The 23,708-nt window shown below is 38.7% G+C and overlaps 2 protein-coding genes across 2 annotated transcripts in view; one reads left to right on the top strand and one right to left on the bottom strand.

The window, feature by feature from the left end:
• LOC108355563 (UPF0047 protein YjbQ) overlaps window positions 1–23,708 on the bottom strand; it is a 58,895-nt gene that overhangs the window by 26,350 nt on the left and 8,837 nt on the right. The window contains exon 2 of the mRNA XM_017606719.1: window positions 6,174–7,116. Within this exon, the coding sequence (XP_017462208.1) occupies window positions 6,174–6,363 (190 nt within the window). The 5' untranslated portion in view covers window positions 6,364–7,116. The remainder of the gene's footprint in view (window positions 1–6,173; window positions 7,117–23,708) is intronic.
• LOC108355535 (uncharacterized) lies at window positions 11,142–12,398 on the top strand. Its single transcript, XM_017606696.1, has one exon. It carries the CDS (start codon window positions 11,142–11,144, stop codon window positions 12,396–12,398), a length of 1,257 nt encoding a protein of 418 aa, XP_017462185.1.

The raw sequence follows: 23,708 nt of genomic DNA, 5'->3' as shown, positions 1-23,708 counted from the left end.
GCTGCTGTGATTCAAGTTGTGGTGATAACGGTGGTGGTAGTAGTGCGTGTTGGAATATGCCAGCTGCTCGCAATGGTGCTACTCTTTTTCACTGCTGACTATTGCGACGCATTGCACTTCAACATTTTGGTGTAACATCTCATCATCTGTGGACTAGTACCGCGGAGCAACAAACCAAGTGTACAAAATCAATATATCAGCTTAATGTAATTTCTTATATTCCTCCTGGCAGGATCGCCAATTGTAGCGTATTTAAAAATTTTATTTTTATATAAACTTAATTTTAATTTAGCGTACTTTTTATTTCAAAGAAGAAAAAATTCTGAAGTAATCAAAAATTTTCTTTTTGATTTACATAAATTGAAAAAGAACTTAATTCAATAATTTCAAAAATAACAAAGTACAAAAATGAACAAAGTACAAAAATGAACAAAGTACAATAGTAAATAGTATTAACACTACACTTATGAATCAGAATTTCGTTGAATTATTGCTGTGTATACATCTTTGGTTTCGGTAGTGGTAAAATTTGAGATGTAACGCATAGCCCAAAGGCAATCCATAAAGGAGCACAACACCTTTGCTCTGCAAGCAATTCCTAGTAGGGAGCTACAGACGTGGACACCCGAACAGACACTTGCTTGCAGAGGAGCCCTCGCCAAGGCACGTCAGAAGGCATCTATATGAACTGACGGACGAAGTCTAGAGGTTCATAAAACAACATCTGGACCCATCAGCTTACTGACAGGCCCTGAGCGTCACTCACAGGGAGCCAGTCTCGAGTAATGTAGACTCCGGACCTGTGAATGCCGTTCTTGGCACACAACCACCTGACATCGACGAGACGGAGCTTCGTCTGCCTCGGGAGACAAGAACCACAAAACCCAACTTCGCTCTGGCTACTGCAGCATGTTAAACTCATACCTGAGCAGATTAGATGCAGATGTGCCAAATGAGTGTCTGGCATTCGGAGACACCCCGCGACTCGAAACACCTCTTCGTATGCCAGGATAACCCCACACAACTAAGGCCTCTGTCCCTGTGGACAGACCCGATAGACGCTGCACGCTTCTTGGGTCTTCCAGGTAGAGCTAACATTAAGGATGCAGTCGAATGTCTGTTGAAATTCTCAGACTAATTTGGGTACCAGGCTATATTGATATTGCAGGCAATCACGTCGCGGATAAGTTGGCCAGGAAAGCTAACCTCGAATGGAGGGTGTTGCGGGTTTCTTCCATATAAAAGTAAATTGTGTTTCTTCATTACATGGAAGCAATTGCGACAAAAAAATTCTAAAAAATAAACGGTAATTTTTAGCGACTTGAAACTTGCCCTTTGTTTTACTAAAATTGACAGGGCTACACAAATGCATACTCGAAAAGTTGAAAAATTTGAAGAAAGTTTTTTTTAATTTTTGTGAACTTTATATAAACTGTGAAACTTTGATTTATATGGCTTATATTACACCGTGCGACAAAAACCAAAAAAATTTTTAAAATACGAAAAAATCAATATATTCACAAAACTAGGAGCCAAATATAGTATAACTGCGTTTTTAATTTTTCTCTCCGACGTCAGGATTTTTTTAAAGGACTTTGAAATTTCTGGGATATGATTGAATAAAAAAATTATTTAAAAGATTTGGTGCATTGTAGAGTAAAAATATGGGTATCAATTAAAAGGAACAATTCTGTAGAACTAAAAAATTAATAATAATTTTTTGGTGCACTAGGACGAATAAGTGTTGAAAATGTCCCTTTAAAACTTTATCCTTGGAAATTTCCAATATTTATTTAAAAAATATATATATATATCAATGACTAATATGTAAACTACCACATCCTCGAATTTCGTCCTTCTACCTTTATTAGTTTTAGATAACAAAAAATGTACACTTCTCTTATAAGATATTGATAGTTACAATATACATAAATGAGGATACTGGAATCATTACACTGTACAGCACTCGGCTGGGTATTGGACCAAACCAACTTTTTTAAGAGATTGAGTCATAGGTAAAAAAGTAATTTCTCCGTTTTTCGAAGTTAGCCTCCTAAATCGAGAAATGGGCCTTCGAAGTTCGAAATAGGGCCTTTGATGAAAAATTATTTTTTATTATTATATGTAAATAACTAAAAAACTAAAAATATAGACGTAGTCCGCCTATTGCTCTTATTTAAATGGTATATAACCTTATTTTGTGCAAACTTATATTACAGGTCTTCGAAAAATTAAAAACCTTATATTTCAAACAATTTTGAACTGATTTTTAAAAAATTGGTATCGTTGTAAACGTGATTAAACCCCTTTCTTGTGATATGCATATTTGTATACTTCGTATGTAAAAATTTAAGAAAAAACATTTAAGAGGAAAAAATACATTTTTTTTTAATTTTTTAAACCAAAAAAAATACTAACCGATTTTTTAAAAATTAATATCGTTTAAACGCAATCAAACCTCCTTTCTTCTGATAAGCGTATTTGTATACTTCGTTTATAAAAATTTGAGAAAAAAACACTTAAAAGGAAAAAATACCTTCTTTTATAAAAAAAATATTTAAACAAAAAATTAGAAACCGATTTTTAAAAAATTGATATCGTTGTAAAGGCGATGAAACCTCCTTTCTTCTGGTATGCATATTTGTATATCGTTGTAAAGGATACCAGAAAACTTATACTTATAAAAATTTCTATTTACATATATACACAAAAAAAATTTAATTAAAAACATTTTTTTCCTCTGTATAAACTCCGGGCCGCCTAAGTGAAAGGCTGGCTATGCCCTTGTATACAAAACAATTAAAGTACTTAAACCGTACATCATAAGTTCAGTTTGTTCTTTTAGAGCGCATATATGGTTCCATAATGATTCCAGTATCTTCATTTATGAATATTGTAACTATGAATATCTTATTAAGAGAAGTGTAAAATGTTTTTTACCTAAAACTAATAAAGATAGAAGGACGAAATTCGAGAATGTGGTAGTTAACATATTAGCCCTTGACATATATTTTTTTCAAAAATAAATATTGGAAATTTCCAAGGATATTCAAGGATAAAGTTTAAAAGAACATTTTCAATACTTATTCGTCCTGGTGCACCCAAAAATTAAACTTTTTTTCTATTCTACAGAATTTTTCCTTTTAATTGATACCCATATTGTTATTCTACAATGCACCGTATCTTTTGAATAATTTTTTTATTTAATCACATTCTAGAGATTTCAAAGTCCTTTTAAAAAAAATCCTGACGTCAGAGAGAAAAACTAAAAACGCAGTTTTACTATATTTTGCCCCCAGTTTTGTGAATATATTGATTTTTTCGTGTGTAAAATTGACTGTCGCACGGTGTTATAGAATAAACTATATTTTCATAAACAACACTGGTTTACAGCAAAAATGTTGGATGAATGCCACTATGCAATTCCTATGTAGAATTGCCCGTTGATTCCGAAAATGGAGTTAATTTTTTATTCTAAGTTTTCGAGATATTTTCAGTTTGCCGTTATTCAGCTTAAAACAAAGAATAGTTCCACATAATCACGTATATCTTACGACCCAATTTAACAATCGTAATACGAATACGGTAAATGAAAGCCCACAAAATTCTCCATAAACTGTATATACACCACTTTTCGATAGGCCCGATAGTTTCTGAGAAATTAATAAATCACTCCAGATTTTTTTTTTTTAACAGGTTCAAACTTTAGCAGGGGAAAAATAAAAAAATAACGGGTTTTTTGTAATTTTTTTTATTTTATATGAATTCACGTCCCTTTACAAAAGAATGAAGCTACCAATGAAGAAAATCGATGGATAAATAAGAAATAAATGAGTGGTAAAATGAAAATGCGCAGGTTTTTTGTATGAAATATTAACACAACAAAAAGAGTTACTCAGGTGTACATGGCATATGAGTAACATTCTTTTGTGATTATTTTTCATACAAAAAATCTTTGCACGTTTTCATTTCACCTCTCATTACTTCGTTATTTATCCGTGGATTTTCTTCATTAGTAGCTTGATTTTTTTTGTAACTGAACAGGCTTTAACACAGTTGCAAAAGAATTTACACAGAATCTGTTATTTGAAAATTTTTCTCCTGTTAAAGATTGATAACTTTTTTGTTTTTTCATCAAAAAACAAAAAAATCTGGAATTTTTAATTTATTTGTCAGGAAATATCAGACCTATTGAAAAGTGATGTACATATGGATTATTGTGAATTTTGTTAGCTTTCATTTTCCGTAATTGGTATTAATATTGTTAAATTAGTTCGTGGTTAATTGGAACCCCTTTTTGTTTTAAGCTGAATAACGGTAAATTGAAAATATCTCAAAAACTTGTCCATAGACAAGATTTTCGGAATCAGCGGACGATTCTACATGGAGAATGGGTAGGGACATTCGTAGAACAAAAAACAACAACAAAAAACACTAATTTGTGATCCAGTGTAATTAATTCCAAATATTGGTCATGAAATAAATTGTTGTTCAGGGTAATTATCTGAACATTTTGGTATCAGATTCATACAGCGCAGACCATTTACCATCTCAAATGCCAGATTGACTGCGCTAATGTACCTATTAGGGATGTTAATTTTTCGGATTTTTCCGATCCCGGGATTTTCGGGATGGCGTTGTCGCAATCCCGGGATCATGTGATTAGTCCCGGGATTTAAATATGCATTACTTTTCAACAACTTGAATCGAAAAAATTTATTCAATATTGTTTGAGAAGCTGTTCTACCATGAAATAAATAACAAATAAATGGGTTTGAAACCATGGTACAATAATTACAGGTATTGTCTTCCCAGAGAGCGCATATTCCGATCTGACTTATTTAAAAAATGTCATTGTTGCCCACACTAAAACGTTTACTGCTGGAAATATCCCTTTTTCCATACCCCATATACCATATATGTTTATGTATGTTTTTTAACAAACCATCTTACAGAGAACTTATTCAATTTTCAAAAGCCGGAAAAAAACATTTGCTTGTAAATAAATTCAAAATTTGTATAGCTCACTTAATTTCAAAAGTTTTTTCTTTTGTTTTGAAAAATTATAAAAATTAAACTGAGCGAAAACAAAAAGCAAAGCCAAATAAAAGTAAAATAATCAACATTGAACTGCGTCAAAACTCTCTAGGAAGACAATACCGGTAATTATTGTACCATGGTTTGAAACCTACTTTTTTATTTAAAGTAGCGTTTTTATTTTTTCTTTCTGACCGTAGGATTTATTTTAAAGGACTTTGTAATTTCAAAGATATGACTAATTCCAAAAATTATTAAAAAATTCAATGCAATAAGAAATGCAATAGGAAATTTCTTTAGAATTTAAAAAATTTTAATTTCAATTTCTACCAGCCCTTTTGCACTAGAAACTTGAATATGTTTAAATTCTACAGGATTTCCTCATTATTTTTTTTCTGTTAAAGCGACCAACCACACACGTTTGTTATTACTTTTTTAGTCAATAATTTAGTTATGTACAAAGCCGATTGGCGTTTAAATAAATAAATAAATAAATAAATAAATATACATATTAAAAAATTTTATACCCATACTTCTCTAAGCAAATTTCTCTGAATTTTTTAAATCATTTTTGAATTACTGACGTCAGAGTGAATAACTAAAAACGCAATTTTACTATATTTGACCCATGGTTTCGCGAATATATTGATATTTGTGATTAAAATTTACTATCGCGCGGTGTTATATGTACAATTAGCTAGACATTTATAAAACAATATTAATTATTAAATAAAATAAATAAATATAGCCAATGCTGGTCAAAAAAAGGAGATTCTATTATTGCCATCAGTGCAAATTACAAATCCCGAAAATCCCGGGATTACTTGCCAAGATTCCCGGGATTACTTGCCAAGAATCCCGGGATTTTGGAGACCTTAAAAAGTCCGGGATCCCGGGATCCCGGGACTAACATTCCTAGTGCATATAGTGTAATAAAAAAGTAAAACTAATTTTTTTCTCAGAAATTTTATAAATTGAGGATTAATTTATAAAGCCGTACGTGTGAAAAAAGTAACTTTGTTGTTGTTGATGGACAAGCCGATCTATGTAGGGCTAAGCCGCTACAACAACAACAAGTAACATTATAATTGGAGACAGTGGTTCACTTACACGAGGAATAACCCATATGTACTTACTCTGCACATGACACAATCCCACTGAAAACTGTCCCAATTCGGGCATTTGTCGGAGTATCTCCTCTGTGACTAAATGAACACCTCTATGCTGTGGTCGTAAATTGATTTTGCGTTGAAACCACGCCGAGCCAATTTGTAGGCCCGAACTACCGCCAACACCGCCGCCGCCGCGGTGATTGGACGATGCCATTGTGCTATTGGACGAAGAACTGCGAATGTTGCTTTTGCGGCTCGCACTAGTCTTAATATTGTGAACGCTTCTGGTATTGCTAATAGTATGCTGCTGCGGAATAGTGCTATGACTCCGCCGCCCACCACGACTACGTGCACCACCGATACCACCGCCACCTGTGCCACCAGTTTCTGTCCCCGCACCAGCACCAGTGCCTGCTCCACAACCTGATGATGATGGGACCGCCGTTGTTGTCGTTGTTGCCGTGTTTTTAGCAGCAGGTGACGCCGCCGTTGCTGCCACTGTTAACACCTTATTAGAACGACGGCCAACTGCTGGCGAACCTGCAGCAGCAACAGGTGCTGATGTTTTTTGAGTTGGAGGTGTTCCCGACGTTTCGGCAGTAAACTCGCTTGCAAATTCTCTTCAAAACTTTTGTAATGTTTTTTGTATTTCAAAAGAAATCCAGATCAAGAGCCCATATATATTTCTACTTTTCTGTGCAATCACGTTTATGCTAATAGTGCATCTGATATTCGATCTCCTCGCTCTAGTTTTTGTGCATTCAATTATAATTTTCGTTGCGATTTGTTGGTTTGTGTTTTCGGGCAAACCTAAGGCAGAGGCGCTACTGCAGCTCGTGAACATGTACACGTGGTGGAAATCACTGGTGCTTTCTCGATTTGTACTCTCAAACACACGATACCGCACACGAATCTGCTGGAAATTATTGCATTCTGATTACCATACTCAAATCTAATGGGAGAGCACCTAGAAATGGAAAAAATAAAAATATGTCAGTCATGTATATTCAAGTACATTTGCTTGAGTGCAAGTAAGAATACACAAAGAGGATATCGATGAGATACTGTTTATAAATGAATAAATTTTAACACTACACACACATAAAAGCTACATTTTGTATAAAATTACTAAATTTATATCACGGCGCTGCAAAAAAAAAAAATCGCGAAATATACCCGAAACAAAACGTAGAGTAGGTTGTAGGTCGGGTCGAGTACAACATGAAAATAGGATTCTTATAGTTCCTGAACCCTCAATTTTTATTTTATTTAAAAACAACCGTTATGTTCGTACAGGATGCACTTTTCTATCTAACAGATTCACTATTTTGCAGTAAAACCCGCTTAAGTACTTCACGAAAATGTCAGCATTTTGAGGTACTTAGGCAGGTTTGGGTACTTAAAAAAGCCTATCATTTCAAATTCAAAATGATATTGTTTGCCACTTATGTTTGTTTGTTAATTTTTAAGATTTTTTTTTCTTTTTTCATTCCCTAACAAATACCATAAAAGCTTAAAAATAGCTTAAAATTTTGCAGAACAGTGAAGAAACAATTTTCAAAACTTCAAACTTGTTTCTCAAAACTGTTAAATATTTTATTTGTATATTGTGCAAGTTTCAAGTGGATAAAAATTAGCGTTGATTTTTTAGAATTTTTTTCCGAAGGTGTGCAGCGCTGCCACTGAATTTCAAAATACGTAAATATTTGAAGAAATTTTAAAAGAGCACTTAAAAGGGGAAAATTATATCTAAAATTGTAACTGGAATACAGAAAATTTAGGACTTAGGTAGGTTGGGTAGCGTACCTAGGTGAGGGATTTTCCCGATTACATTAAAAAATTCACGGTGCCCAAAAATGTTGAGAACTTAAGCGGGTTAGGTACTTAAGCGAGGGGGTTCTTAAGCGGGTTTCACTTTACTTTGTTTTGTAAAAAGATTTATAGACCTTTAAAATTATGTCTGTGGTCATAAGCAATAATCGCCTAAGTCGAAAAACCTGAATTCGAGAAAAAACGCTTTAAAGATTTGGATTGTAATGTTAACCTTTGTATCTATAACTTTTTAAATAGCCTAGCTATCGAGATGGGAGTTTCACATACATATGGAACAGTAGTTGCAGAAAACGATAGCATATATAACTCAATTCTTTCTTAAGTCGACTTAGGCGGTAATTGCTTATGACCACAGATGTATAAAAATCATATATGTAATACTCCTATATTGGCAGTAAGAGCTAGTACCGTCCGAAAACACTACAGTACAGATATATCAATAAACACGTACGAAAGAAAAGGAACACATACGTTTATAAATAAACATGTACACAACACATATACAAAAACGGCACTCAAGTACACAATACATTGACAAAAATTGTACTAGACTGTCTCGCTTTGATTTCGGAATGCTTACACATTGAGAAGTTAGCTTACTGCCAATATAGAAGTATTACATATATGATAAAAATATATTGCTAGACTTAGCTTGTTGGGAGTTTTTATCGGGTAAAATGTAACAAACCCCTATTTTTCTTAATTTTTTCGACTTTGACCATCGCTGATTTCAATAAAATAATGTAAAAAAATACTTTTTAAAAACAAGCTTTTATTTAACATGTACAATCAAAGGAATAAAATAAAGTAGTGTAACAAAAGATTTTTTAGCAAGAAAATTTTGTCAAAACTGCACTAAAATGAATAAAATAAAATAAGTTAAGGTCTCGTTAAAGTTACTAAAAGCCATTTAGTGAAAGGAGTTATTCAAACTCTAATGAAAATTACTAACAATTTGTACTAATTTACTTCGATTTTAAAAAAGCTTGTCGCGCGAATCGCAAACCGGCATTTACATATCTGCATACATACATATACCTAACCAATTATGCATGTATGCTGAATTCGCCGACAAGCATTTTTAAAAACGAAGTAAATTAGTACAAATTGTTAGTAAATTTCATTAGAGTTTGAATAACTCCTTTCACTAAAGGGCTTTTAGTAACTTTAACGAGACCTTAACTTATTTTATTTTATTCATTTTAGTGCAGTTTTGACAAAATTTTCTTGCTAAAAAATCTTTTGTTACACTACTTTATTTTATTCCTTTGATTGTACATGTTAAATAAAACCTTGTTTTTAAAAAATATTTTGTTTAAATTATTTTATTTTCTAATTTTTAGTCCATTTATAAAAGCGTTGTATATTAAAAAGTGTTATTTTATTTTAGGTACAAAATTTTGCAATAGATATTAAAATAATTCAACTTCCAATGATAGAGAACAGAAGATTATGCAAGCAAAATGTTTGCTTACGTTTTGTATAAACATACATATGTACATATAGCAGCAGCTAATTTCATTTAAAGAAATGGCGTGTCGTCCATTTCCGCTGTAGCATATGTAAATGGCATATATGTATTTAGGCGCAATATTTAACTTCTTCTGGCGGGGAGACATCTGGAGTCTTCTAATTCCTACAACGAGGTTCAGTAGTGCGATTCCCATTTTTCTTAACGACCGATATTCGTTATTGATAATGAACGACGTTTGTAGCTTGCAGTAGCGAATAGGCTATTCTCAAAAACACACTTAACGACAGAATTCGTTAGACATGTCGATAAAGAAGTTTACGACGATTGTCGTTAATTACAAAGCCAAATATGGCAATATTGACGTTTGCCACTCAATATTTAAAAGATACTTGTTATTAGGAGTGTTCGCTATGCAAAAAATTTGTGCAAGTTGGTACCAATTGTTACCAAATAGTGTTCGTTTTGCCAAAAACCCAGTAAAACTTGCAAGGAGAGAGCACAATTTTGACATTTCATTTGGAGGGGAAGTTGCAAATTCGTGCTGGGAAAATTTTTGCCAGTAAGAATTGGCAAGCAGGATTGTGGCACACGGATGCATTTTTGTCAACATTAATTTGAATCAAAAATTTCGTTAAAATTAAAAATGAACAATCTTGTTGCGATTTACTAATGAAAGAAGTATGTAAATATTCGTTTATTCAATTTATTTAATTAATTCCAACCATTTGAAAGGTACTCGGCTGAATAAGCTGTATTCATAATCGGAACGCAGTCGACACCACTGTCGATAAAGGAAATCCGACAGTGACTTCCACAAAGAAATTGAAGCATATGATAAGGAAAGTCAGAATAAGAAGAAAAACACGTATAGGTCCCGTTTTGGTTTCCACCTGAAATAATTAAAAAAATTTATTAAGCTCGAAATGCAACCGTGGACGCCGGCTGGCAGTGAAGCTTGCAAATGTTTGCTAATTCCTGTTCGCGCAAAACTTAGTAAGTTTCTCTCTTTGGGAGAGTAAGGTACCTTATTCTCTGAATTTTGTTACTGGCTAATTCTTACTGGCAGTTGCATAGCGAACACTCCTATTGTTGCGCATATTATTGTGTCGGGATTGTTGTTTGTGAATACAATATGAAAAAAAGAAGAGCAGGAGCTACTACGGAGCAGTACCATAGGATGCTGGGCTGCTTATTTGGCAATAATGGCCTGGTGCAAGGCGAATTTAATAAGGGGGTATAAGCCGTATATAAGTAAAAAATTACAAATTTACGCACAATTACAGTATGAATTACAACAAACACATCATTTTGACATTATGCTTTCCACGTCTAAAAATTCAGCTTTGGCTCTAGTTTTCGACGTAAGGGTACTTGAAAATTTCCTTAAATTTAAAGTTTTTTTTTTTATAAATAACTCCAACAAAGTCCGTTAAAGTCATTTTACCAAACTTTTTCACGTGACTATTTTTGAATATAACCTTCACTATCATGTTTTCATTCAGTCAACGACTAACTATCAACCGGTTCGGACGTGTTAGCAAGTGCCATTGTCAGTTGCGAATAAATAATACAAACAACAATCATACACAGTGTTCACTCCTCCGTTTTATTACACTTTCGTAGTAACAAACAAGTGCATCGTCCTATACAAAAAACCGCTACATTCACATATATACACACATAAAATGCGACCAACACCTGAACCACCGGACAAAACAACAAATCGCTTCTCAATGCTTAGCGAAATGGATACATACGACACCCACATTTTCCCTACATTACACCAAAAACAAACAGCAATCAACCAACCAAAATACTTGACAATATCATCAACTAACAACCAATTAGCAAAACTTTCCCCGTTTATAATAAAAAAGGGTATTGATGCGATATCAACCCAAATAGATAGCATCAAACAACTAAAAGACGGCTCTTTACTTGTCTTAGCACGAAATTCGAAAATAGCGGATAAATTTCTGAAAACTAAAACTCTATCAAACGTGTGCCCTATCACGGTCAAGTTGCAAGAAAACCTTAACACGGTAAAAGGTATGATTTATGCCCCATGTCTCAACTTCGTAAAAGAAGAAGAGATCGTCGAAGAATTAAAAAGTCAGGGAGTATCAGGCATTTACAAATTCACTCGCACACTCGATGGCAAAACAATGCCCACTGGAAAAATGGCAGTCAATTTCGACTTATACCATCTTCCAAAAACTCTGGACATAGCATGGTACAAGGTAAAAGTTTCCCCTTACTACCCGAACCCGATGCGCTGCAAGAATTGCCAACTTCTTGGCCACACAAAAACCCGATGCACCAACCCCAGCACATGCGATGGATGCAACTTACCACCCCATTCCCCAACAGAATGTACACGTAAACAGTGCGCAAACTGTGGCGAAGATCACTTCTCTTCGGACAGAGACTGCCCTAGATATAAGCAAACCAAAGAAATCTTAAAAATAAAAACAATCGAAAAGTGCTCGATGGGCGAAGCCCGCCGCAAATATAGCGAACGTTTAAATCATGTACAAAAACCTCAAGAAACATATTCCAACATCTGCCGATCAGAAACTAACAAATCAAATACACCAACAATAACAACATCCAAACGATCTGCTTCACCAACAAAAACCAATACGACCAAAATACCAAAAACTCATACGTCTCCAAACAAAAGCAAAACCGACAACGTCACCGCTATTCAAAGGACAACTACCCAAGTTACTAACAATACGAACCAAAATGCAAACAACAGCATTAAGAAAACAACAACGAACCCTTCACTTGAATGTATACTACCACACTTCAGCAAAGCACCAATCAACACACAAACCAACACTAGCGCATCTCCACTCAGCAATATAACTCAGCAACTTCTATCAGCAGACAAATATTTTATGTCTGTCTCGGACTCCGAAGAAGAGCCTAAATTATAGACAACTAACAATAAAAATAAAATAATTTAAAAAAATAATAACAATAATTATGGATTTAGGTATCAGTCTCGTAATTCTTCAATGGAATATACCGGGATTTCTAAACAATAAGTTCGGACTAGAGCTACTCGTAACCAAACATAAACCCGACATTATTATGTTACAAGAAACCCACATAATAGAAAAAAATAAACACCTCTTACATCTTCCACATTATAAAGTGTATCACTTCAACAAAACGTACTCATATTCCAAAGCGGGTATTGCAATCCTCGTAAAGGAGACTTTGAATACTTCTAATTACAAAATATCTAACAATAATCTTCTCTTTCAATCAATCACCATACACGCGTTAAAAGACCTGCACATAACCAACATATACCGCGAGATAGACTTATATTTAACAGCTCAACACCTGGACGACATACACACCTACCATAACGGATATCATTTACTGGGTGGTGACTTAAACGCACATAACGCATTGTGGGGTGCAAAGAAAACAAATCAGAACGGAAAATTATGGGAAGACTTTGCAAACGATAAACAATTTGTAATTCTCAACGACGGATCTCCCACACTGCTAAACACGAGAAATACTTTAACAAACGTCGACGTCTCAATGGCATGCGGAGGTATAGCTCCGGTTCTGACATGGAATTGTCTTCCTCCGTCAGGGTCTAGCGATCATTTTCCAATCCTAATTTTCAACAACATGCTGAACATCAACAGCAGAATCAACCCCAGGTTTAATACTAACAAGGCAAATTGGCATCTATTTACAAATAAAACTAACGTCTACTCACAAAATTTCACTACATCAGTTAACATCAACAGAGAAGCCGCCCAAATAAAAAAAGTTTTGAGGAAAGCGGCAAACGAATCCATGCCCACCACCTTTTCAGCACCTAAGCACAATAGCCCCGTCTGGTTCAACAGTCAGATTGCAAATCTTATTAAAGTCAAAAACGAGAGATGGAAACAGTTTAAAAAGAACCAAACAGCTCACAATAGCGTAGAATTTCGGAAATCATGTGCGGCGGTACGAAGAGCATGTAAACAAGCCAAACAAGATTCATGGAATCGGTTTCTAAACTCGATTAATCCCACACTCGATCCAAAGCACCTTTGGCATAAGATCAAAAAGATCAAATGTCAACGTTTCTCCTGTTTCCCACAGATACTAACTGGCAATGCTGTACTCAAGCACCCGGAACAGATTGCTGAAGCCCTAGGAGCACATTGGAGCGCAGCAAGCTCGAATGAGTCGTTTGAGTCAACTATCATTGACCAAAAAAATTCCTTGATTGTAGAGAATTTACCACAAACGCCACAGTCGAAGCAAGTAACCCAAAATATTACGCTCCAAGAACTTGAGGCAGCTCTCAAAACCTCTAAAGGAACCACTCCCAGCCATGACAAAATAACCTATTCAATGTTAAAGAACGCATCCATCACTCTAAAATCCCGTATATGCAGTCTATTTAGTCGTATTTTAGATACAGGAGTATACCCACATGGATGGAAGCATGCAATCCTTACTCCCGTTCCAAAACCCGGAAAAAATCCAAACTCTCTTGAAGGGTACCGTCCAATATCCCTCTTGCCCACATTAGCGAAAACTTTTGATAAAATTCTAGCCAACAGAATATGGAGGAGCTTCAGCAATAAGCTGGAAGCAGAACAACATGCATTCATCCCCAAACATGGAGTACACACTCTTACACATACATTAGAAGGACAACTGAAGTACTTAAGCAGAGAACATACGGTCGTTTTTTCAGCAGACCTGGCAAAAGCATACGATAGAGTAGTTTCTACGGAAGTAATAAAAGAAATGCATAAATGTGGACTACCGATGAATATCCTTAAGCTCTCTCTCTCCTTCCTCTCGTATCGAAGGATTACAGCCAGAGTCGACGGATACCTTTCAAAGGAAAGGAAACTAGAAAACGGAATTCCACAGGGTTCGCCTCTTTCAGTAGTACTTTATACGTTTTACGCTAATTCCTTACTAAAGCAGATAAAGAATGTGCAAGGTATTTCGTATATAGGTATATATGCAGACAATATCTTTGCAGCTGCGTCTGGAACACATGAAGAGGTCGAGCAAAGTTTGCAAAAATTGGACGAAAATATAAATAAGTGGGCCATGGACACAGGCGCCTCAGTACCCATTGAAGCAACAACAGCCCTCCATGTTTGCCGGAAAAATAATTGCAATGCCAGTTCAATCCTTATTCGAGGACGTAGAATACCTTTACAAAATAGCTTGAGAATACTAGGAATACAGTTTTCAAAAAATATGTTGTGGAACAATCATATTAATGTCCTAAAAGACAAGCTTAAGAAAGTCAACAATGTACTCAAAGTCATGTGCACTAAACGAAAAGGCCCACACATAGACACCGCAATTGCTATTTGTCGTACACTCACTGAAGGTATTTTACAACACTGCATCACACTATACGGCTGGACGTCCAACAAAAATATCAAAACACTTAATACCGAACTATATAAATGCTACAGAACAGCTTCTGGACTACTTAAAACAACTCCCATTCCCACGCTCAAAATAGAAGCGCGAATCACAGATTTTCAAAGTCTGCGGTTTAAAAATTCCTCAAATCTAGCCGCGAAATCCATTACCAATTATGAGCATCCACTTCACGATATCATCTGGAATTTTCTCGACAGAATAGTAAACGATCGTGTACCCATACACAAAACATGCAGTTTAAAAAGAATAACACAAATGCTACATGACGCTCACATCCCTATTCCAGCAAAACCGTCTAAAAACAAAAAAGATACAACACATCTTATTACGATAGATACATCACTACACTCAACAAAAAAGATCTTAAATACACGAGAAGCATATGTCCAAAGCTTTCTTCAGATCATCAATGATACAGACCAACAATTAATAATATTTACAGATGGATCGGTAACATGCGACACCCCATCTTATGCCGTAGTGGCTCAGGAAAGGGGCGGGCAATTCAGGGTGGTCCATCAAGCTTTGCTCCCAATGCATGCGAGCGTTTTCTGCACCGAACTAACTGCAATCAAATACGCAATATCCTTTGCCGCAAGTCTTGATAAGAAAGCAATTATCTGCTCAGACAGCCTTAGCGCCCTCAATGTAATTGCAAATAAAAGCAATGAAGCCCACAGTTTCGTGTCAGAGGATACTCTAAAGCAACCAATAAAACTTCTGTGGGTCCCCGGACACACTGGAATAGTAGGCAACGAAAGAGCCGACCAAGCCGCCAAAGAATGTTTTAAGTTTCCCCTGATACCAGAAGTCCCATGCCATGCGAGCATCATATTAAGAACGACAAAGGCTCTGCAAATAGAAGCCGCAACTTCCAGGGACAACTACAACACAAAACTATCACGTAGTCAATGCATCAAATTAGCTAGGCTTCGGACTGGAACTGCCCTTTTTAACACTGCCCACATCTTCACCAGAACTCAACCACCATCTTGCTCATTTTGTGCAACAACACTCACGATAGAGCACATACTTACAGTATGCCCAAACTCGAAGATTAATAAAAGCATTAAAAACATCCTGGATTGTAACAATAGCAACATCGAAGTAATAGAAAAAGCATTAGAAATTCATCACCTCAATAATCAAATCTAACTAAAAGCGACATCAACAATGGCACTCAATGACCTAGACGTCCGGTGCTGACATTATATTTTGCAAATTTATTTTGCAAAATATGCTGATTAAATAAATTAAATAAATAAATAAATAAATAACCTTCACTATAAAAAATAGTCATGTTCAACATTTTATAGAAACAACACTAAAACTGATTTATTTACAAACAAGTTAAAATTGAAGCAAATGTTCAAGTATCGTTATCTCGAAAACTGGAGCCAATCTGACAAAATTTAGAGTGCCCCAATTAAGTGAGATCAACTTTCAAAACCTTTGCCAATGTTTTCAACTTGCACAGTGTAATAAATAAAAGGAACAATAATAAAAAGCATATCTATATGTGATACATTTTTATTTATTAGTTATTTTTTATTATAATAGTTTGCTTACCGATGAATTTGGCCTAATTTTTCTCAATAAAAACTTGAAACAATTTTATCGGTAGGCTTCTCAACGACAAAATATTCGTAGCTAGGTTATCGACAAATTTCGTTAGACAACTGTCAAAGCTACGAAACTTGTCGGAATCGTTAACGATACGAATATTGTTGTTAAGAAAAATGGGAATCGCACTACATATCTAGACTAGGTTGATATCTAGAATTTGCCACAAATAGCTTTGCTACACTATCGCCAGCAGCTTTAACAATTTTATAGTGGTTTTACGTTCTTTGACAAATTACGCTCTGTTAGCCATAAATCTTACTATTTTTTGACCGCCTTTGAATCAAGACCCCTGGACCATATGGGGAATTCATTTATATATTAAATTGCATTGTCATCGTGATTGGAACTATGATGAAAATTTCAAGTCTCTAACTTGTCGGGAAGTTAGTTTAAAATGACCAAGTTAAATAAAAGCTTATAAAAATGTCTATGAAAGTTGCCAAATATGTAGTATTTATCTGAAAGTACATTTATTTTGGAATAAATTGATACCTCAGCTAATGCACCTACATAAAAATTGTCGAAGTTAAGCAATTTAAACAAAAATGCGGTCTTGAATTTAAATTGTGTATGTACAGGACCTTCAGGCTAAAGAATTCATAAATATTTACTGAAAATTTATTTTGTAATGATTATGCCTGAATACTTGACGGATTTCCAAAAAATCCTCTCGGTTCGTATAACTATTGTCAAATAAATGCTCAAGATGACCAAATTACAGTACAATTACCTTTATTGTTCTTTAAAGCAATCGCAACGCTTTAAAAAACTTGCTAACAAAACTGAGCTCTGTTTTACATCTGAAGTTGTAGCTTGCTGATTCGCATCTGAACTTCTGGTGCGCTGTAGCAGCGGCCTTATATACCTGCACTCGCACTCATGGCAACTCTACAACGTTCTGCCGTCTATCACGCATTCTCTCGCTGTTCGCAGTATTCCTCCACTTGCCGTTTCTTGCTGACGAATATTCTACGTTGTTGTTGTTGTTGTAGCGGCACTACTAAGCCCCGCCTGTTTCGGGTCAACTTTTAATCATTATCGTCAAGCACAACTAACGGTAGGCCCAGGAAACGAGCTGTTTCGATGGGGTCGGACCAAAGGGAGAGAGGTGTTAGTTGAGTCGGATTGAGCTGGCATGTGAAGAGGTGGTTGGTGTCGTGGGGGGAGTCTCCACATGCCGGGCACTCATTTGGGATGTTTGGGTCGAGTCTGGACAGGTAGCTGTTTAGGCGGCTACAATATCCAGACCGTAACTGAGCCAGGGTAACGCGGGTCTCTCTAGGTAACTGAAGCTCCGTCTCTTCCACAGGTGGTGATTGGGCTCCGATAACGACATTCCTAGGCCGGGAGTCGAGGTAGGTGGAGACAGACTCCCTATGAATGTCGTTAATCGCTCGTCTGTACGTCATTGGGTCCAGTGGTTGGTCTGTGTAGGTCTGGACTGCGTCCTTGTACATGAATAGGTGCCCCCTGACGTGCCTGGGCGGAGGCTCCTCCTCCAGCAGTGGTCTGTTGGGGTGTTCACTTCTGTGACACCCCACAAGAAACTGCTTACAGAGCATCTTGTTGTGTTCCCTTACGGGGAGCACTTGGGCCTCACTGTGTAGGTGATGCTCAGGCGTCATCAGAAGGCACCCGGTCGCTGTCCGGAGTGCGGCGTTCTGACAAGTCTGTAGCTTCGTCCACTGCGTCCAACTAGTCCCCGGCGTCCAAACTGGCGCAGCATAATTTAGAACCGGCCGGCCAATTGCCTTGTATGTTGCCAACAACGTTTCTTTGTCTTTGCCCCAAGTGCTGCCGGCGAGCGACTTGAGGACCTTGTTGCGGCTCTGTACTTTGTTGACAACTGCGGTTGTGTGCGCGGAGAAAGAGAGCAGGCTATCAAAGGTAACCCCTAAAATTTTCGGGTTGTTCACCGTCGGTATTGGTGTGCCGTCGACGTGAATGCCTAATTCAAGCCTGACCTCCTTCGTCCAGGTGGTGAAGAGGGTCGCCGTTGATTTCGTTGGGGAGAGGGTTAGGCTCCTTGCAGTGAAGAAGCGAGAAAGGCTGGAGAGATAGCCGTTTACTTTTGAGCAGAGGTCATCAATTCCATTCCCAGACGCCAAAATCGAACAGTCATCAGCGTAGGAGATCAGGGAAACTCCTTCAGGTGGCTGGGGGAGTTTCGAGATATAGAAGTTAAAAAGTAAGGGGGAGAGAACACCACCTTGTGGAACCCCTTGTTTTATTCTTCTAGGTTTCGAGGTTTGATCTCTGAAGATTACTGATGATTGCCGACCACTCATATAATTCGCCGACCATCGCTTCAGTCCCTGTGGGAGAGAGGAGGCCTCAATGTCTTCTAGCAGCGTGGAATGGCAGACGGTGTCAAACGCCTTTGACAAGTCCAGCGCTACTAGGACAGTTCTCTCACAGGGGCGGTTTCGATTTAGGCCACGAGTTATCTGGGTGTTTATGGCGTTAAGTGCTGTTGTTGTGCTGTGCACTTTACGGAAGCCATGCTGATGTTTCGCTGGGGTTAGGTGGCAGGTGAAGTATGGGAGCAGCAGGGCCTCAAGTGTCTTCGCGACCGGGGAAAGGAGCGTTATCGGGCGATAAGAGTCTCCTCTGTTGGCGGGCTTCCCCGGTTTCAGCAGTGGGACCACTCTCCCTGATTTCCACACATCAGGAATGATGAGAGTGGTCATAGACAAATTGAGGACCTCCGTGAGGTATGCTACTCCCACAGGCCCCAAATGTTTCAACATCAGCATACAGATTCCGTCGGGTCCAATGGCTTTGGAGGCTTTCGCCTTCCCGATGACCCCCTTCACTTCACCGCTGGTGAAAACAAGTGGTGCATTGTTTTTGGGCAGTTTGTGCAGCCTCCTGGTCACTCGACGTTTGGCCTTGTCTACCGAAGGATGCAGTGTGAATTGCCGACTGAAATAGTTCGCGCATTTCTTCGGGTCCGATGAGGCGTGACCTTCGAATGAAATTTCCACTCTGTCATCACGCTTCGTCGGGTTGGACAAGGACCTCACGGTTGACCAGAGCTTACTCACACCAGAGGTGAAGTTACAGGCCTTCAAGTGCTCTTCCCACTTTGTCCGCTTGTGTTGATTTACCAGTTGCCGAATCTCCAAATTAAGTTCCCTCAAGCGAGGGTCCCCGGGGTCGACCTGGCGTAGGTGGTCACGCTCATTTGCTAGTACAGCTGCTTCAGCCGGGAAATTTGGGCGGACTTCCGCGATGCGTCCGGACGGTATGAAGCGAGCTGCTGCGGCTGTGACTACCTTGCGGAACTGGCGTTCGCCAGCATGTACGTCTGTGGGTGTGGGGAGGGCGGCGAAGCTGCTCTCGGTAACTTCCGCGAAGCCGTTCCAATCAGCTTTGTTGAAGTTGGTGTAGGTTCGGTGATCCGCGGGAGCAAAGTCGGTGGGCTTATTGATCGAGATGATTATGGGCAGATGGTCTGATGCTAACGTTAGCATAGGTCGCCATGATATGCTATTTATCAGACCAGCGCTAGCAATTGTTACGTCTGGCGAGCTGCTGCAGCTGCCCACAATCCTGGTGGGGGCGTCGTCGTTCATGGTGCAGAATGTCGAATCGTCTATCTGCTCAGCCAAACTGTTTCCCCTCCGATCATTGGCCAGGCTTGAGTGCCAAAGATCGTGGTGCGCATTGAAGTCACCTACTACCAATCGGTTTTCGCCTCTGAGTAGCGCACCTATGTCAGGGAGATATCCAGCCGGGCAGCAGGTGACAGGGGGTATGTACACGTTAAATATTTCGAGCTCGACATCGCCTGACCGGACAGCTATGCCCTGACATTCTAGGGTAGTGTCCCTTGGGTCGATGTCTTCTTCGATTAGCCGATACTGCACTGTGTGGTGTAGAATGAACGCTAGTCCTCCACCATTATCTCGCTCGCGATCTTTACGGAGCACATTGTAGGCGGCGCAACCCAACAGAGTTGAGTTGCTGTGCAACTTCGTTTCTTGGACCGCAGCTATCAATATGCCGTGCCGACCCATGAAGACTGCTATCTCCTCAATCTTGCTCTGGAGTCCGTTGCAGTTGAGTTGGAGTACGTTCATGTGCCTTGGGAGGCTGGTCGCGATACGGGGGGTCAGAGAAGTGTGGGGCCTACCTTGGGCCTGTTGCGCCTGACGCAGTTGCTGTTGCAGCCTGATGGTAGGTGGCTGCGATATGGGCGTTGTTGTCTGCGCCGGCGGTGCACTACAGCAAGGGGCGCTGTAGTTTGTAGTCCACTCGCGAGTGGTGCGTAGACCAGAACATAGCCGGAAGTGGCACCAGCCAAGGCATGTGTTGCATTTGACTGATGTCACATTCCGGTATATTCTGTTCTGGCACACGGAGCAGATGGTGTGGGCAACCAGTAGCTGCTGGTTGGCTCGCGCTCGCGAGTGGGACCGGCCGGTAGGTTGTGTGGGAGGGGTGTGTTGGGAGGTTTGCTGTTGCTCAGGGGAGCTTCTAGGGGCCGTGCAGGCTCTTCGGGTGCTAGGTCGCACCCGTGCATTACGCGAGTGGGTAGCCGTGGAGGCTGATTGTGCCATTTGGCTTGAGCAACAGGGAGCCACAAAGTTTGTGGTCCACTCCCGGTGAGACCTAAGGCCAGAGCAGGTTCTTAGGTGACTCCACCCGTTGCAGGAGTTGCACCTAACCGAAGTGGAGTTCGGGTGGAGTCGATTCTGGCAAACACAGCAGAAGTAAATTTCAGGTCCGGGGTTGGGCTCTACGCCCGCCCGGAGAAGAAGGATGCGGAGCAATCCGGCTGCAAGGTATTGCTCCATGGACGGATAATGATTAATGGGTATCGCCGATCTAGACGGGGTTAGATCGCCGAAACAACAGCCCTTGGTCGGGTGAAACCCGAGTCATTCCGGTACGTAGAACCGGCTGTCGTGGGAATGCATACGTCTTTCGCAGTGTTGCCAAGTTTTGAATTTGAAAAAGCACTAATCCCCAAGGAAAATCGCGTTTTCTTCGAAAAAGCATAAAATTTTTTATTGGAGGATTCAATGGACTTTGTATGCATACAAAATTTTATTGTCGGTATGCCGATTCAAATTAATAAAAATTAATGTTTCATTTTTAATATTTTTATTGAGCTTTGTACCACGATTGTTTATTAGGAAAAATTGAAAAAGCAACAAAGTCTAAGCGGTAGAAGTTATAGCACTATTTCGGAGATCACCACATCTCCTCATCAGACTTCTTTTTTCTAGACTTCAGCAGGGATCGAACCTGCGTAATCGACGTGCAAAGTCAGAAACGTTAACCACTGAGCTATGTACACCCCGTAAACTCTTGTTCCTAATTCATTTTCCTTATTAAACTTGACAGCGTGGTTGTTGTTGTCAATTCTATACATCCATTTGCTTATTTGCAGGGAACAGATTTTATGGAAATTGCCTTTTTTCTGCTAAAGAGATAGAGTATATTCGATTAAGAATGTCCACGATTTAGCTTTCCCTGATTCCATATATACACATCTGATGCTGCCTTTTGTTTGCCTTTTTTAAGATATTTGCCTTTTTTTCCTTAAGATTAAAAAATATACACATGCCCATGCGGCTTATAGAAGCGTAGGGACCTCTTGCCAAATTGGTGTTGGAAAAATTCAAAGCCGTTTTCTCAGCTAACGTAGGCTGGGAGACAATAAGGGGTGTGGATAAAATTGTAAAGGGCGAGGAAAACGCCCTTATTCCTGATAATATTAACGTTTCAAACGTTCCATATTTAAATGGGCTCGACTTGTATCAACTTACGTCGAGCGCACATTTAGTATATTCAAGGCTTTTCTTCGCGAAAACCGAATGAAAATGGTGCCATAAAACTTCAAAATGCATCTTGTGGTTCAATGTTACTACAACTATACAGATTAAAGTTTTATGAGTTAGAAACTCGAAAGGATAAAATAGTCGAAGATTCAAAGTACAAATTTTTCATATAATGAAACTAGTTCAAAGTTTTTCTCTTTTTACTTGTAATATAAACATTTCTAAAATAAATGTATTTTTTGATTATTCTTCGTATTTTCTGTCTTTTTGTTTAGTGCCTTATTTTGCTTTTTTTGCAATACCTAGTGCCTTTTCGTGATACAATGCTCAATAAAAATATTAAAAATAAAATGTTAACAAGCCACAATAACATTGACAAATACATAATTTAGGAAGAGCCTGCCTGAAACTATACAATAAAGCAAATAAGCAAAATGGATGTATAGAATTTACAACAACAACTACGCTGTCAAGTTTAAATAGCGGCAAATCAGCTGCACTTGATAGTAGTTGGTTGAATAAGGAAAATGAATTAGCAACAAGAGTTTACGGGATGTACATAGCTCAGTGGTTAACGCTTCTGACTTTGAACATCGAATTCGCAGGTTCGATCCCTGCTGAAGTCTAGAAAAATTCCTATAGTTCCTGCGAATATTAATCTCAGCGCACATACTGATGGCATAGACCTCCGCTTGAAAGATGCTGGGGAAAGTCCCCAGGGACACCGAAAGCTTCAGCCTAGGGCCGTACACGCCTGCTCCAATCCCCGCGGGTGTTTTAGAGCCGTCCGTGTACCACTGTATTGTGCTCGCCTGTATGTGACTCTCCATAATAGAGGTACACCAGGTCGCCTTGCTATAAGTGTGGGTCCTGAAATTTCTCTTGAATATCACCTCTCTGTTGATATCGTCCCTGGGGAACAAAGCCAGGGGGAGCTGGGTGCCTAGCTTGTCCCTGTTCCTAGATGATAACACCTTGCTTTTGCCGAAGCCCTCTCTCGCAAAGTTAAGGAGGGTTCGCTTTGCAGCCTGTTCAATTGAGAGATGCAGTGGCTCGAGTTCCAGCATTACCTCTAGCGCTGCCGTCGGGCATGTGCGCATTGCTCCCGTAATGCAAACACATGCCAGACGTTGAATCTTGGAGAGGGTCTGCCTCACCGTTCCTATAGTAGTCCTGGAATACCAAGCCACCGCACCGGTGGTGCGTTAGGCCTGAGCAGCGCTTTAGGTGGCACCAATTGTTGCATGCGTTGCACCTAACCGATGTTGTGTTGCGCCTTATCAGGTTGGTGCAGACGCTGCAGAACCATCTGTCCTGGGTGGATGTCCCGTGTTGCGTGCTTGTGGCTGGTCCACTGGTTGATGGTTGGGCGGGTGTTGGCTGTGTGGAGTG

This window comes from Rhagoletis zephyria, unplaced genomic scaffold, assembly GCF_001687245.7.
Source record: "Rhagoletis zephyria isolate East Lansing unplaced genomic scaffold, Rhagoletis_zephyria_1.1 Rzeph_scaffold_00164, whole genome shotgun sequence".
Taxonomy (NCBI): domain Eukaryota; kingdom Metazoa; phylum Arthropoda; class Insecta; order Diptera; family Tephritidae; genus Rhagoletis; species Rhagoletis zephyria.
Note: the sequence above shows the minus strand (reverse complement) of the source record. Positions and strands in the feature narration are given on the sequence as shown.